The sequence below is a fragment of the Oncorhynchus clarkii genome, chromosome 7, assembly GCF_045791955.1.
Source record: "Oncorhynchus clarkii lewisi isolate Uvic-CL-2024 chromosome 7, UVic_Ocla_1.0, whole genome shotgun sequence".
Classification (NCBI taxonomy): domain Eukaryota; kingdom Metazoa; phylum Chordata; class Actinopteri; order Salmoniformes; family Salmonidae; genus Oncorhynchus; species Oncorhynchus clarkii.
In genome coordinates this window covers 12302525-12320597 of record NC_092153.1, presented here as the reverse complement: position 1 = coordinate 12320597, position 18073 = coordinate 12302525, and the positions used below count along the sequence as shown (strand labels likewise).

At 43.7% G+C, this 18073-nt stretch overlaps 1 protein-coding gene across 1 annotated transcript in view; it reads right to left on the bottom strand.

Moving 5' to 3' along the window:
• LOC139412887 (fibroblast growth factor 14-like) overlaps positions 1-18073 on the bottom strand; it is an 87629-nt gene extending 69556 nt beyond the window's left edge. Inside the window, exon 1 of the mRNA XM_071159708.1 lies at positions 17569-18073. Coding sequence (XP_071015809.1) covers positions 17569-18073 — 505 coding nt within the window. The remainder of the gene's footprint in view (positions 1-17568) is intronic.

Sequence of the window (18073 nt, the reverse complement as noted above, 5' to 3'; positions counted from 1 at the left end):
CCCTAAAACTAACCCTAACATATTTCTAACACTTATTCTAACCTTAACTCTAAACCACCTAGAAATAGCATTTGACCTCGTGGGTATTCACAAAATGTCCTCAGTTGGTCAAATTTTTGTTTGTTTACTATTCTTGTGGGCACTTTTGGTCCCCACAAGAATAGTTAAACACACACACACAGATGCACGTGGGGGCACTGCACCACAACATCTAATTTACAACCTAACAATTGTATCTGTAGCTTTTATTTTAAGTAAGCATTTCACTGTAATACCTGTTGTATTCGGCGCACGTGACAAACTTTGATTTGATTTGAAATAGAGAAATGTATAGTTCTGAACCCTCTTGGACATAAGCAGCAGCGAGATAAGAAAAGATCCTCATTGATTTAACAATTATTTAAACAAATTTACATTTTGCTCTGTCAGAATTATACAGTACACGTCATCAACTGTGATGTCATCATTTGGAATCTGTTAAAAAGGTCAACAAAGTAATTTGTGATGCCATCAATTGGGATCTGTTAAAATGACCAAACAAGTCCTTTGTGATGTCATAATGAGACTAATTTAGAATGGTTAACAACGTCCTTTGTGATGTCATAATGAGAAACCATCAGAATGGTCAACTAAACCCTGTAATGTCATTACGTAATAAGAATCAATCACAACGGCAACTAGAGGAAGTTGTATGCCATCTAAACTCCTCTTAGACATACAGAAAAGGAGAGGCAGCAGGGCAAACCGCAGCACGTTATGTATTGGGCACACGCCTTTAACACCAGCCAGCAGACTAAGAGGAAGTGTGGTGGGTGGTAAAAATATATATGCCTCAGGCCCGGGCCACAGAGTCACAGAAGAGAGAGAGAGAGAGAGAGAGAGCGAAACAGAGAGACATGAAACAAGAAAGAAAGAGAGAAGAGAATAGAGAAGAGAGCTACCACTTACCACTATTGATTTGATATTGCGCATACACAAACATACACAAACACTTAAATACGCACACAGATACGCACACACACACACACTGACATGTCAACCTCAGCAGTAAGAACTCCCACAGGACTTAGTGCAGTTCAGAGAAAAAAGAGAAATGGACAATTCAGCAAATCTCCCTTTTCTCTTCTTTTTCCAGTCTGGGGCTGTCCAGCTCAATGTATCATTGTATATAATAATGGTGTTTCCAGTCTGGGGTGGGCAGCTCAATGTATCATTGTATATAATAATGGTGTTTCCGGTCTGGGGCTGTCCAGCTCAATGTATAATTGTATATAATAATGGTGTTTCCAGTCTGGGGCTGTCCAGCTCAATGTATCATTGTATATAAAGGTGTTTCCGGTCTGGGGCTGTCCAGCTCAATGTATCATTGTATATAATAATGGTGTTTCCAGTCTGGGGTTGTCCAGCTCAATGTATCATTGTATATAAAGGTGTTTCCAGTCTGGGGCTGTCCAGCTCAATGTATCATTGTATATAATAATGGTGTTTCCAGTCTGGGGCTGTCCAGCTCAATGTATCATTGTATATAAAGGTGTTTCCGGTCTGGGGCTGTCCAGCTCAATGTATCATTGTATATAAAGGTTTTTCTAGTCTGGGGCTGTCCAGCTCAATGTATCATTGTATATAAAGGTGTTTCCGGTCTGGGGCTGTCCACCTCAATGTATCATTGTATATAAAGGTGTTTCCAGTCTGGGGCTGTCCAGCTCAATGTATCATTGTATATAAAGGTGTTTCCAGTCTGGGGCTGTCCAGCTCAATGTATCATTGTATATAATGTTTGTTTCCAGTCTGGGGCTGTCCAGCTCAATGTATCATTGTATATAAAGGTGTTTCCAGTCTGGGGTTGTCCAGCTCAATGTATCATTGTATATAATGTTTGTTTCCAGTCTGGGGCTGTCCAGCTCAATGTATCATTGTATATAAAGGTGTTTCCAGTCTGGGGCTGTCCAGCTCAATGTATAATTGTATATAATGTTTGTTTCCAGTCTGGGGTTGTCTAGCTCAATGTATCATTGTATATAAAGGTGTATCCGGTCTGGGGCTGTCCAGATCAATGTATCATTGTATATAAAGGTGTTTCCAGTCTGGGGTGGGCAGCTCAATGTATCATTGTATATAATAATGGTGTTTCCAGTCTGGGGCTGTCCAGATCAATGTATCATTGTATATAAAGGTGTTTCCAGTCTGGGGCTGTCCAGCTCAATGTATCATTGTATATAATGGTGTTTCCAGTCTGGGGCTGTCCAGATCAATGTATCATTGTATATAAAGGTGTTTCCAGTCTGGGGCTGTCCAGATCAATGTATCATTGTATATAATAATGGTGTTTCCAGTCTGGGGCTGTCCAGATCAATGTATCATTGTATATAATAATGGTGTTTCCAGTCTGGGGCTGTCCAGCTCAATGTATCATTGTATATAAAGGTGTTTCCAGTCTGGGGTTGTCTAGCTCAATGTATCATTGTATATAAAGGTGTTTCCAGTCTGGGGCTGTCCAGCTCAATGTATCATTGTATATAAAGGTGTTTCCAGTCTGGGGCTGTCCAGCTCAATGTATCATTGTATATAATGGTGTTTCCAGTCTGGGGCTGTCCAGCTCAATGTATCATTGTATATAAAAATGGTGTTTCCAGTCTGGGGCTGTCCAGCTCAATGTATCATTGTATATAATGTTTGTTTCCAGTCTGGGGCTGTCCAGCTCAATGTATCATTGTATATAAAGGTGTTTCCAGTCTGGGGCTGTCTAGCTCAATGTATCATTGTATATAAAGGTGTTTCCGGTCTGGGGCTGTCCAGCTCAATGTATCATTGTATATAAAGGTGTTTCCAGTCTGGGGCTGTCCAGATCAATGTATCATTGTATATAAAGGTGTTTCCAGTCTGGAGTGGGCAGCTCAATGTATCATTGTATATAAAGGTGTTTCCAGTCTGGGGCTGTCCAGCTCAATGTATCATTGTATATAAAGGTGTTTCCGGTCTGGGGCTGTCCAGCTCAATGTATCACTGTATATAAAGGTGTTTCCGTTCTGGAGCTGTCCAGCTCAATGTATCACTGTATATAAAGGTGTTTCCGGTCTGGGGCTGTCCAGCTCAATGTATCTGTAACGGTCATCGTTGCAGGAGGTAGGATCGGACCAAAGCGCAGAGTGGTATGTGTTCATGATTTCTTTATTTAACTCAGAACACTACGAACAAAAATAACAAAGAGACAAAATGAAACCGAAACAGTCCTGTCAGGTGAAGAACACTAAACAGAAAACAACTACCCACAAACCACAGGTGGGAAAAAGCTACCTAAGTATGGATCCCAATCAGAGAAAACGATAGACAGCTGTCCTTGATTGAGAACCATACCCGGCCAAAATAAAGAAATACAAAACATAGAAAAATTAACATAGAATGCCCACCCAAATCACACCCTGACCAAACCAAAATAGAGACATAAAAAGCTCTCTAAGGTCAGGGGGTGACAGTATCATTGTATATAAAGGTGTTTCCAGTCTGGGGTTGTCCAGCTCAATGTATCATTGTATATAAAGGTGTTTCCAGTCTGGGGCTGTCCAGCTCAATGTATCATTGTATATGAAGGTGTTTCCGGTCTGGGGCTGTTCAGCTCAATGTATCATTGTATATGAAGGTGTATCCGGTCTGGGGCTGTCCAGCTCAATGTATCATTGTATATAAAGGTGTTTCCAGTCTGGGGTTGTCTAGCTCAATGTATCATTGTATATAAAGGTGTTTCCGGTCTGGGGCTGTCCAGCTCAATGTATCATTGTATATAAAGGTGTTTCCAGTCTGGGGTTGTCTAGCTCAATGTATCATTGTATATAAAGGTGTTTCCAGTCTGGGGTTGTCCAGCTCAATGTATCATTGTATATAAAGGTGTTTCCAGTCTGGGGTTGTCCAGCTCAATGTATCATTGTATATAAAGGTGTTTCCAGTCTGGGGTGGGCAGCTCAATGTATCATTGTATATAAAGGTGTTTCCAGTCTGGGGCTGTCCAGCTCAATGTATCATTGTATATAAAGGTGTTTCCAGTCTGGGGTGGGCAGCTCAATGTATCATTGTATATAAAGGTGTTTCCAGTCTGGGGCTGTCCAGCTCAATGTATCATTGTATATAAAGGTGTTTCCAGTCTGGGGCTGTCCAGCTCAATGTATCATTGTATATAAAGGTGTTTCCAGTCTGGGGCTGTCCAGATCAACATATTTTTTTAAATATATTTTTTTAACCTTTATTTAACTAGGCAATTCAGTTAAGAACAAATTCTTATTTTTAATGACGGCCTCGGAACAGTGGTTTAACTGCCTGTTCAGGGGCAGAACAACAGATTTGTACCTTGTCAGCTCGGGGATTTGAACTTGCAACCTTTCCAGTCTGGGGTTGTCCAGCTCAATGTATCATTGTATATAAAGGTGTTTCCGGTCTGGGGCTGTCCAGCTCAATGTATCACTGTATATAAAGGTGTTTCCGTTCTGGGGCTGTCCAGCTCAATGTATCACTGTATATAAAGGTGTTTCCGGTCTGGGGCTGTCCAGCTCAATGTATCTGTAACGGTCATCGTTGCAGGAGGTAGGATCGGACCAAAGCGCAGAGTGGTATGTGTTCATGATTTCTTTATTTAACTCAGAACACTACGAACAAAAATAACAAAGAGACAAAATGAAACCGAAACAGTCCTGTCAGGTGCAGAACACTAAACAGAAAACAACTACCCACAAACCACAGGTGGGAAAAAGCTACCTAAGTATGGATCCCAATCAGAGAAAACGATAGACAGCTGTCCTTGATTGAGAACCATACCCGGCCAAAATAAAGAAATACAAAACATAGAAAAATTAACATAGAATGCCCACCCAAATCACACCCTGACCAAACCAAAATAGAGACATAAAAAGCTCTCTAAGGTCAGGGGGTGACAGTATCATTGTATATAAAGGTGTTTCCAGTCTGGGGCTGTCCAGCTCAATGTATCATTGTATATGAAGGTGTTTCCGGTCTGGGGCTGTTCAGCTCAATGTATCATTGTATATGAAGGTGTATCCGGTCTGGGGCTGTCCAGCTCAATGTATCATTGTATATAAAGGTGTTTCCAGTCTGGGGTTGTCTAGCTCAATGTATCATTGTATATAAAGGTGTTTCCGGTCTGGGGCTGTCCAGCTCAATGTATCATTGTATATAAAGGTGTTTCCAGTCTGGGGTTGTCTAGCTCAATGTATCATTGTATATAAAGGTGTTTCCAGTCTGGGGTTGTCCAGCTCAATGTATCATTGTATATAAAGGTGTATCCGGTCTGGGGCTGTCCAGCTCAATGTATCATTGTATATAAAGGTGTTTCCAGTCTGGGGTTGTCTAGCTCAATGTATCATTGTATATAAAGGTGTTTCCAGTCTGGGGTTGTCCAGCTCAATGTATCATTGTATATAAAGGTGTATCCGGTCTGGGGCTGTCCAGCTCAATGTATCATTGTATATAAAGGTGTTTCCAGTCTGGGGTTGTCTAGCTCAATGTATCATTGTATATAAAGGTGTTTCCAGTCTGGGGTTGTCCAGCTCAATGTATCATTGTATATAAAGGTGTTTCCAGTCTGGGGTTGTCTAGCTCTATGTATCATTGTATATAAAGGTGTTTCCAGTCTGGGGTGGGCAGCTCAATGTATCATTGTATATAAAGGTGTTTCCAGTCTGGGGCTGTCCAGCTCAATGTATCATTGTATATAAAGGTGTTTCCAGTCTGGGGTGGGCAGCTCAATGTATCATTGTATATAAAGGTGTTTCCAGTCTGGGGCTGTCCAGCTCAATGTATCATTGTATATAAAGGTGTTTCCAGTCTGGGGTTGTCCAGCTCAATGTATCATTGTATATAAAGGTGTTTCCAGTCTGGGGCTGTCCAGCTCAATGTATCATTGTATATAAAGGTGTTTCCAGTCTGGGGCTGTCCAGCTCAATGTATCATTGTATATAAAGGTGTTTCCAGTCTGGGGCTGTCCAGATCAACATATTTTTTTAAATATATTTTTTTAACCTTTATTTAAATAGGCAATTCAGTTAAGAACAAATTCTTATTTTTAATGACGGCCTCGGAACAGTGGTTTAACTGCCTGTTCAGGGGCAGAACAACAGATTTGTACCTTGTCAGCTCGGGGATTTGAACTTGCAACCTTTCCAGTCTGGGGCTGTCCAGCTCAATGTATCATTGTATATAAAGGTGTTTCCAGTCTGGGGCTGTCCAGCTCAATGTATCATTGTATATAAAGGTGTTTCCAGTCTGGGGCTGTCCAGCTCAATGTATCATTGTATATAAAGGTGTTTCCAGTCTGGGGTTGTCCAGCTCAATGTATCATTGTATATAAAGGTGTTTCCGGTCTGGGGCTGTCCAGCTCAATGTATTATTGTATATAAAGGTGTTTCCAGTCTGGGGTTGTCTAGCTCAATGTATCATTGTATATAAAGGTGTTTCCAGTCTGGGGTTGTCCAGCTCAATGTATCATTGTATATAAAGGTGTATCCGGTCTGGGGCTGTCCAGCTCAATGTATCATTGTATATAAAGGTGTTTCCAGTCTGGGGTTGTCTAGCTCAATGTATCATTGTATATAAAGGTGTTTCCAGTCTGGGGTGGGCAGCTCAATGTATCATTGTATATAAAGGTGTTTCCAGTCTGGGGCTGTCCAGCTCAATGTATCATTGTATATAAAGGTGTTTCCAGTCTGGGGTGGGCAGCTCAATGTATCATTGTATATAAAGGTGTTTCCAGTCTGGGGCTGTCCAGCTCAATGTATCATTGTATATAAAGGTGTTTCCGGTCTGGGGCTGTCCAGCTCAATGTATCATTGTATATAAAGGTGTTTTCAGTCTGGGGCTGTCCAGATCAATGTATCATTGTATATAATAATGGTGTTTCCAGTCTGGGGTTGTCCAGCTCAATGTATCATTGTATATGAAGGTGTTTCCAGTCTGGGGTTGTCTAGCTCAATGTATCATTGTATATAATGGTGTTTCCAGTCTGGGGCTGTCCAGCTCAATGTATCATTGCATATAAAGGTGTTTCCAGTCTGGGGCTGTCCAGGTCAATGTATCATTGTATATAAAGGTGTTTCCAGTCTGGGGCTGTCCAGATCAATGTATCATTGTATATAAAGGTGTTTCCAGTTTGGGGCTGTCAGCTGCTGTTACCTCTCTCCTGTTGTCAGGTCACCAGCACATCAGCTGTTACCTCTCTCCTGTTGTCAGGTCACCAGCACATCAGCTGTTACCTCTCTCCTGTTGTCAGGTCACATCAGCTGTTACCTCTCTCCTGTTGTCAGGTCACATCATCTGTTACCTCTCTCCTGTTGTCAGGTCACCAGCACATCAGCTGTTACCTCTCTCCTGTTGTCAGGTCACATCAGCTGTTACCTCTCTCCTGTTGTCAGGTCACATCAGCTGTTACCTCTCTCCTGTTGTCAGGTCACATCAGCTGTTACCTCTCCCCTGTTGTCAGGTCACCAGCACATCAGCTGTTACCTCTCCCCTGTTGTCAGGTCACCAGCACATCAGCTGTTACCTCTCTCCTGTTGTCAGGTCACATCAGCTGTTACCTCTCTCATGTTGTCAGGTCACCAGCACATCAGCTGTTACCTCTCTCCTGTTGTCAGGTCACCAGCACATAATCTGTTACCTCTCTCCTGTTGTCAGGTCACCAGCACATCATCTGTTACCTCTCTCCTGTTGTCAGGTCACCAGCACATCAGCTGTTACCTCTCTCCTGTTGTCAGGTCACATCAGCTGTTACCTCTCTCCTGTTGTCAGGTCACATCAGCTGTTACCTCTCTCCTGTTGTCAGGTCACATCATCTGTTACCTCTCTCCTGTTGTCAGGTCACCAGCACATCAGCTGTTACCTCTCTCCTGTTGTCAGGTCACATCAGCTGTTACCTCTCTCCTGTTGTCAGGTCACATCAGCTGTTACCTCTCTCCTGTTGTCAGGTCACATCAGCTGTTACCTCTCCCCTGTTGTCAGGTCACCAGCACATCAGCTGTTACCTCTCCCCTGTTGTCAGGTCACCAGCACATCATCTGTTACCTCTCTCCTGTTGTCAGGTCACCAGCACATCAGTTGTTACCTCTCTCCTGTTGTCAGGTCACCAGCACATAAGCTGTTAACTCTCTCCTGTTGTCAGGTCACCAGCACATAATCTGTTACCTCTCCCCTGTTGTCAGGTCACCAGCACATCAGCTGTTACCTCTCTCCTGTTGTCAGGTCACATCAGCTGTTACCTCTCTCCTGTTGTCAGGTCACCAGCACATCAGCTGTTACCTCTCTCCTGTTGTCAGGTCACATCAGCTGTTACCTCTCTCCTGTTGTCAGGTCACCAGCACATCAGCTGTTACCTCTCTCCTGTTGTCAGGTCACCAGCACATCAGTTGTTACCTCTCTCCTGTTGTCAGGTCACATCAGCTGTTACCTCTCTCCTGTTGTCAGGTCACATCAGCTGTTACCTCTCTCATGTTGTCAGGTCACCAGCACATCAGCTGTTACCTCTCTCCTGTTGTCAGGTCACCAGCACATAATCTGTTACCTCTCTCCTGTTGTCAGGTCACCAGCACATCATCTGTTACCTCTCTCCTGTTGTCAGGTCACCAGCACATCAGCTGTTACCTCTCTCCTGTTGTCAGGTCACATCAGCTGTTACCTCTCTCCTGTTGTCAGGTCACATCAGCTGTTACCTCTCTCCTGTTGTCAGGTCACATCATCTGTTACCTCTCTCCTGTTGTCAGGTCACCAGCACATCAGCTGTTACCTCTCTCCTGTTGTCAGGTCACATCAGCTGTTACCTCTCTCCTGTTGTCAGGTCACATCAGCTGTTACCTCTCTCCTGTTGTCAGGTCACATCAGCTGTTACCTCTCCCCTGTTGTCAGGTCACCAGCACATCAGCTGTTACCTCTCCCCTGTTGTCAGGTCACCAGCACATCATCTGTTACCTCTCTCCTGTTGTCAGGTCACCAGCACATCAGTTGTTACCTCTCTCCTGTTGTCAGGTCACCAGCACATAAGCTGTTAACTCTCTCCTGTTGTCAGGTCACCAGCACATAATCTGTTACCTCTCCCCTGTTGTCAGGTCACCAGCACATCAGCTGTTACCTCTCTCCTGTTGTCAGGTCACATCAGCTGTTACCTCTCTCCTGTTGTCAGGTCACCAGCACATCAGCTGTTACCTCTCTCCTGTTGTCAGGTCACATCAGCTGTTACCTCTCTCCTGTTGTCAGGTCACCAGCACATCAGCTGTTACCTCTCTCCTGTTGTCAGGTCACCAGCACATCAGTTGTTACCTCTCTCCTGTTGTCAGGTCACATCAGCTGTTACCTCACTCCTGTTGTCAGGTCACATCAGCTGTTACCTCTCTCCTGTTGTCAGGTCACATCAGCTGTTACCTCTCCCCTGTTGTCAGGTCACCAGCACATCAGCTGTTACCTCTCCCCTGTTGTCAGGTCACCAGCACATCAGCTGTTACCTTTCTCCTGTTGTCAGGTCACCAGCACATCAGTTGTTACCTCTCTCCTGTTGTCAGGTCACATCAGCTGTTACCTCACTCCTGTTGTCAGGTCACATCAGCTGTTACCTCTCTCCTGTTGTCAGGTCACATCAGCTGTTACCTCTCTCCTGTTGTCAGGTCACATCAGCTGTTACCTCTCCCCTGTTGTCAGGTCACCAGCACATCAGCTGTTACCTCTCCCCTGTTGTCAGGTCACCAGCACATCAGCTGTTACCTCTCTCCTGTTGTCAGGTCACCAGCACATCAGTTGTTACCTCTCTCCTGTTGTCAGGTCACATCAGCTGTTACCTCACTCCTGTTGTCAGGTCACATCAGCTGTTACCTCTCTCCTGTTGTCAGGTCACATCAGCTGTTACCTCTCCCCTGTTGTCAGGTCACCAGCACATCAGCTGTTACCTCTCCCCTGTTGTCAGGTCACCAGCACATCAGCTGTTACCTTTCTCCTGTTGTCAGGTCACCAGCACATCAGCTGTTAACTCTCTCCTGTTGTCAGGTCACCAGCACATAATCTGTTACCTCTCCCCTGTTGTCAGGTCACCAGCACATCAGCTGTTACCTCTCTCCTGTTGTCAGGTCACATCAGCTGTTACCTCTCTCCTGTTGTCAGGTCACCAGCACATCAGCTGTTACCTCTCTCCTGTTGTCAGGTCACATCAGCTGTTACCTCTCTCCTGTTGTCAGGTCACCAGCACATCAGCTGTTACCTCTCTCCTGTTGTCAGGTCACCAGCACATCAGTTGTTACCTCTCTCCTGTTGTCAGGTCACATCAGCTGTTACCTCTCTCCTGTTGTCAGGTCACATCAGCTGTTACCTCTGTCCTGTTGTCAGGTCACATCAGCTGTTACCTCTCTCCTGTTGTCAGGTCACATCAGCTGTTACCTCTCTCCTGTTGTCAGGTCACATCAGCTGTTGCCTCTCTCCTGTTGTCAGGTCACCAGCACATCAGCTGTTACCTCTCTCCTGTTGTCAGGTCACCAGCACATCAGCTGTTACCTCTCTCCTGTTGTCAGGTCACCAGCACATCAGCTGTTACCTCTGTCCTGTTGTCAGGTCACCAGCACATCATCTGTTACCTCTCTCCTGTTGTCAGGTCACCAGCACATCAGCTGCTACCTCTCTCCTGTTGTCAGGTCACCAGCAGATCAGCTGTTAACTCTCTCCTGTTGTCAGGTCACCAGCACATCAGCTGTTACCTCTCTCCTGTTGTCAGGTCACCAGCACATCAGCTGTTACCTCTCTCCTGTTGTTAGATCAGTGAATATGAAAGGGAGGACATAATCCTAAACTGTTTCCTTTGAACAGAAAAAAGCCTATCACGTATCCCCTGAGAGTCCTGCAATGACATAAGCTTTATTATAAACTGGGTGGTTTAACCCGGAATGCTGATTGGCTGAAAGCTGTGCTATATCAGACTGTATATCATGGGTATAAAAAAACATTTTTTTAACTTTTCAAATTACGCTAGGAACCAGTTTATAATAGCAATAAGGTAGTGCATTGCGTCATGGCTAAGAACAGCCCTTAGCCGTGGTATATTGGTAATATACCACAACCCCTTGTGTGTTATTGCTTAATTACAAAGCTGTATAGCGAGAGGTGCTACCTGTTAGCATTTCCAATAGGAATTGCACTGGCAGTCTGAGGGATGCTAATGCTATCACCGTTACACTAGCTGGGCAATTACGCAAGCCAAAGCCGGATGCCTGCTCCACATAGAGTTCACCCCTGTGGCAATCTGTAGGACCTTACACTGGCTGTCTGTATTGAGCCCTTGTGCTAATATAGAATGCTGGTTTCTCAATCAAAATACAAAACTAAGACTCAAAGGACCATCTAGTACAATAGTCTTCAAATGCCCAGCACACACACACACCATTTTCTCATTCTGTTATGGGGTAGAAATTGATGTGCTGATTTAATGTTGTGTATCACTGACCCTTGGCCTTTCTCTCTGGCCTCAACTGATCATGGATCCAGCAGCGGTCAATACAACATTCAACCTCTGAGGATGTATGTATGTGTGTGTGTGTGTGTGTGTGTATGTGGGTGTGTCTTTACGTGTTTGTGTGTGTGTGTGTGTGTGTGTGTGTGTGTGTGTGTGTGTGTGTGTGTGTGTGTGTGTGTGTGTGTGTGTGTGTGTGTGTGTGTGTGTGAGTGTGTTTGTGCATGTGTGTGTGCATTTGTGTGTGTGTGTCTTTGTGTGTGTGTGTGTGCGTGTGTGTGTGTGTGTGTGTGTGTGTGTGTGTGTGTGTGTGTGTGTGTGTGTGTGTGTGTGTGTGTGTGTGTGTGTGTGTGTGTGTGTGTGTGTGTGTGTGAGAGAGAGAGAGAGAGAGAGAGAGAGAGAGGAAGAAAGGAAGTACGAAAGCTTCTTATAGTTGGGACACGGTTAAATGGGATATGAAGCATTAAATAACATCACCTTTTTCCCTTTAAACAATGAATGACGGTCAGTGATGCTGAGTGGCTTATATTGAAACGATAGATCGAGCGAGAGAGAGAGAGAGAGAAAGAGAGTGAGACATTGTGAGTGAGTGTCAGTGAGAGAGAGAGTTTGAAAGAGAGAGTGTGAAAGAGCACGAGAGTGTGTGTGTGTGAGAAATAGAGTGTGAGAGAGAGCGAGTGGACCTTAATGGGTATAATTTGGGTGCTGTTTAACCTTCCCTGTAGAATGAGCTGTTATGGGAGCTCTTGATGAAAGTAGTCCTGTAGCAGAGATGAGTCGTACCTTTGGGAATAGAGCTGTTGTCTGACTCACACACTTTCTGCTTCAATCAATCTAAACCTCGTTCAAGGAATTATAGCATTGTATCTGCACAGCGATAAGCATGTTTTAAGTACTATATATAGTACATATATTTACATTGCCAAAGCAAGTCAAATAGATCATAAATAAAAGTGAAATAAACAGTTAAAATGAACTGGTTGTTAAATCTCTCTCTCTCTCTCTCCCTCTCTCTCTCTCTCTCTCTCTCTCTCTCTCTCTCTCTCTCTCTCTCTCTCTCTCTCTCTCTCTCTCTCTCTCTCTCTGGATTTAAACTGCACTGCAGAGGTGGGGGAAATAACAGGGGCAGTAGCAGGGGCTCCCCAGGAGAAAGGCTGGCTACCCCTGGTATAAGGTTTGGAGCTGTCCATTCAACACTCCCAGTTTTTTAATGGCCCTGGTCAGCACCAAGGACAGCGGCTGCCAAGAGCTACTTCACACACAGAGACAAACAAAACAACAAGTTACTGAGGCCGGGTGTATTTAGCAAACAAGTGCTAGGCCCTCTACCAAGCAATCAGGCAGCTATAAGCCAGAGCAGGCTGGGAACATATAACCATCTGCTGGGAGTCTGGGTCAGAAGCCTGTAGAAGACAAGCTGACACAGTCTTTCTCTCTCTCTATCTCACTCTCTCTTTCTCCCTCTCTCTCTCTCTCTCTCTCTCTCTCTCTCTCTCTCTCTCTCTCTCTTTCTCTCTCTCTCTCAGGCTGTCAGTGATAGCAAAAATAGACACTGACTAAACTGAAATGCCTGTATTTACAATTGCAATGTTGTTTCTTCTGTCAAAAGTGACTGGACCACTGTCCCATGTCACAACAAATTCATATATAGCTTCTGCAGATAACAGCCTAGTATAATCACTATACAGTATCAGTCAGCTTGAAGAAGCTTTGTTTACAAGACCTGTTTGGTTGGAATCATGTGGAATTGTGCTGTGCTGGAACGTGCTGGAACTATGGACCCAGAGCATTATGAGATTCCAGTTCCACCACGGTCTCTCCCTCGACACTGACTTGTGGAAGTTTGCGATTCACTGCAATGTTTCAATGTCTATTGGAGGGAGGTCCTGTACAGTTGAAGTCGGAGGTTTACATACACCTTAGCCAAATGCATTTAAACTCAGTTTTTCACAATTCCTGACATTTAATCCAAGTAAAAATTCCCTGTCTTAGGTCAGTTAGGATCACCACTTTATTTTAAGAATGTGAAATGTCAGAATAATAGTAGAGAGAATGATTTACTTCAGCTTTAATTTCTTTTATCACATTCCCAGTGGGTCAGAAGTTTGCACAACCATATGTGTGATGTGTTTGATACCATTCCATTAACCTGTCTAGGACTGGGAACCCCTCGCCAACAACCAATGAAATTGCAGGGCACCAAATACAAATCAACAGAAATCTCATAAATATAATTTCTCACACATACAAGTATTAGGCACCATTTTAAAGATAAAATTCTCGTTAATCCAGGCACAGTGTCTGATTTCAAAAATGCTTTACAGCGAAAGCTCCACAAACTATTATGTTAGGTCACCACCAACTCACAGAAAAACCCAGCCATTTTTCCAGCCAAAGAGATGAGTCACAAAAAGCACAAATAGAGATAAAATTAATCACTAACCTTTGATGATCTTCATCAGATGACACTCATAGGACTTCATGTTACACAAAACATTTATGTTTTGTTCGGTAACGTTCATATTTATATCCAAAATCGTATTTTACATTCGCGTGTTATGTTCAGTAGTTCCAAAACATGCAGTGATATTGCAGAGAGCCACATGAATTCACAGAAATACTCATGATAAATGTTGATGAAAATGTTAGTGTTATGCATGGAACTTTAGATACACTTCTCCTTAATGGAACCGCTGTGTCAGATTTCAAAAAAACTTTACGGAAAAAGCAGAATCTGAGAACGGCGCTCAGAGCCCAAACCAGCCAGAGAAATATCCGCCATGTTGGGTAGTCAACATTCGTCATAAATAGCATTATAAATATTCACTTACCTTTGATGATCTTCATCAGAATGCACTCCCAGGAATCGCAGTTCCACAATAAATGCTTGTTTTGTTCGATAATGTCCATCATTTATGTCCATTTATGTCCAAATAGCTTCTTTTGTTAGGGCGTTTGGTAAACAAATCCAAAAGCGCATTCTGGTCCAGTTTGACCTGTAAGTTATATTACAGGTCGAAGAAACTTGTCAAACTAAGTATAGAATCAATCTTTACGATGTTTTTATCTTAAAATGTTCAATAATGTTCCATCTCTGAGAATTCCATTGTCTGTAGAAAAGCGACGGAACAAGAGATACTGTACCTCTCATGTGAAATGCGCGTGACTGAGAACTAGGCTGCTGGCAGACCCCTTAATCAAACAGCTCTCATCCCCCCCCCCCCCCTTCACAGGAGCAGCATGAAACAACGTTCTAAAGACGGTTAACATCTAGTGGAAGCTGTAGGAAGTGCAAAATAAGCCATATCCCACTGTGTATTCGATAGGGGATGAGTTCAAAAACTACAAACCTCAAATTTCCCACTTCCTGTTTGGATTTTTTCTCAGGTTTTTGCCTGCCATATGAGTTCTGTTATACTCACAGACATCATTCAAACACTTTTAGAAACTTCATGGTGTTTTCTATCCAATTCTAATACTAATATGCATATATTAGCATCTGGGACTGAGTGGGAGGCAGTTCACTCTGGGCACGCTATTCATCCAAAAGTGAAAATGCTGCCCCAAAGAAGTTAATTGTATTCAAGCCATTACTATAAGCCGTCCTCCCAAATTAAGATGCTACCACCCGCCTGTGAATTCAGTGGTGGATTTCCCAGTGTGCCTTGCCTTCGTGCAAATTGCAGTGTTACCACCCATGACTTGTTAGTGACAAAGAAAGGGTTGTTGCATTCATTAATTTTCAATACTGTGGCCTTCACCAAGTAGAGATACTAAGTGAACATGTTATCTTTAAAATGTTATTATTTTAAACAATACAATACATATTACATAATGCCTTTTTATACAGTGTCCTGAAACTCAAGGTTACACGTCACGACAGACCTGCAAGTCATTTTATGCTGTTTTGCAAAATGATATGTCATTCTTATTGGAATTCATTAAAAGTGGGGATATCCAACATTTGGAATGTTTATTCACCCACAACGTGCATTCAGAATGACTGCTAGGGTTGGGAAGTCTAACGTATGAGACTACCTTAAGCATCTAAACTGGAACAGCCATTTCAGTAACATGTGGAATAAGTCCAAGTAACAAATGATATAAGTTTACAAAAATGTATGCTATTTATATTTGAGTAGCATAAGTTTAATTCATCAATCAATGTACATGCAAAAAATATAGATATTTAGTATTTTTCATTTTATAAGGATCCCAATGAGCTAGTGCTAAAGCAACAGCTACTTTTCCTGGGGTCCACATATTGAAACAAAAATCTAACAGCAATAGAGAATGCTGGGAAATATGATAATGATGGGCATGGTTTTGTTTCAACTCTGGATATTAACACCAACACTGGGATTATTTTTCACCAGTTATTGTTAATTTAACTCTTCCAGTGTTAATTTAACTCATCCAGTGTTAATTTACCTTCCGAATCAACACTAGAAATGTTACACTGAAAAATAAACACTATTAACACTGGCCAATTTGCTGTGTGCTATGAAAGGGACACATCTGCAGGCTTCCGTACATTTCAAGAACCTTTAAAATTCTGAAGAACTGTAGATGCCACATCAAGAAACCCCACTTAACTCAAAGGCTATTTATCAGTCAAGAGTTCTCCAAGGAACCTTAAAGGCATAGTTCGTGATTTTGGCAATGAATCCCTTTATCTCCTTCAACAGAGTCAAATGAACTCGTGGATACAATTTTGATGTATATGCATCCAGTATGAAGGAAGTTAGAGGCAGTTTCATGAGCCAACGCTAACTAGCGTTAGTGCAATACTGGAAGTCTATGGGAACAGCTAGAATAACAAATTTCGCTATTGTTAGTTAGCAACTTCCTTCAAATTTCATGCACAGACATACAAATGGTCTCCACAAGTTAATCTGACTCTGGAGATGTAGATAAAGGGCTTCACAGCCAAATCTCGAACTGTCCCTTTAAGAGATGAGGAAGAACTATATAAGAACCTTATTTTTTTCAGTGTAGGCCTACTAGAAAAATAACCTATTTGGGGAAGTGAGAAAAGACATGGTAGGCCTTGTGTAATTCAAAGTTGGCCTACATGTTCCATTGTTGGTGCAGCATATGTCGCATTGCTTTGCATGAGATGTTATAGGCCTTTGTGTTGGAATATCTGATGATGTTATTTATAGATCAAAAGCTCTATGCAAAAAAAAAAAAAAAAATGCTGTGTATATCTCAGCGGGTCTTTACAGTCATGGCAACGTATCTAGCTGCATCAACAGATAGCCTTGATGTCCAATTCGTATGCAGCCTTGGTGAATTCTTAATATCGACGTAAAGGGGAAACATTGCGTTTAGGTTTAGGGCCGCAGAGTGTTTGACTGGGCCAGTACTGAGCCCGCGGAAGTGTTGCAGAAGTGAGCATTACTGCAGTGATACAAACCCGAACAAACCCGAGTGAGAACAGCGGCAGCCACAGCACAGCGAAAAGACGCAGCCTCGATACAGTCTGCAGCTAAATAGAATTGGCATAACAGGCCCTAAAATCACATGAAAAAAGTTCCGCTACAGCTGAAATCTATGTGTTGCTGTGTCGTTGCGTTTAAGGGATTTGTTTTTGTGTGTTGGCTTTTTTCCTGCTGCGCTTCTGGCACGCGCGCGCTCCACACACACACACACTCACACACACACACACACACACACACACACACACACACACACACACACACACACACACACACACACACACACACACACACACACACACACACACACACACACACACACACCACCACCACCAGCAGTGGCAGCAGTAGTGGGGTCTGCGCAAATAAGTTATTCACCCCCTCCTCTCCTCCTCCTCTTTCTCCCTCTCCTGCTCTCCCCCTGCGCTCACTTGGTGCACAATTGCGATTGCAGCTACAACACACCAGCAACCACAAGCTTGCGCCTAACAGTGTAGTCACAGGGGGGAGATACACACACACACGTACACGCACGCACGCACGCATACGCACGCACACACACACACACACACACACACACACACACACACACACACACACAGGGGGGTCTCTCTCTCGCTTTCTCTGTCACTCTCTCAGTCTCTCACTCACCAGTTGGGTTCTTGGTTTTCTTGAGACTCTTGCCACAAAGACACTGCAGCATATGCGATCCTTTGCTGTAAATGTTCCAAAGAAACCTCATCGATTTGGTCGAGGAGCGCTCCAGCAGCCTAGACACCCTCATGGGGACTCGCTCCCCCCGCTTGCATAACAGCCAGGTCCCGTTGGGCTTAGCTCTGCGACTCGGCCCAACCAGCTGGACCATAGAACAGAACAGGTGAATCCCAGGGTCCTTCGCGTTGGCGCTTAGCTGCAGAAACGCTTCGTTATACCTCAGAATGAAGGCGAATGCTGCAGTTTCCTCCACTTGCTCCTGCTCCTTAACGGTATCGCTGCTGCGGGTACTGCTGCTGCCGCCTGGCCGGCGCGTCAGAAGCCCAAATAGACTCTTTAGATCGCATCTGCCGCACAGGGGGAGCGGTGCGGCAGACAGACATGCGGAGCTAGCGTGTAGTCGGCGGAACGCAGGGGATTTCTGGACAAAAAACCATTGCAT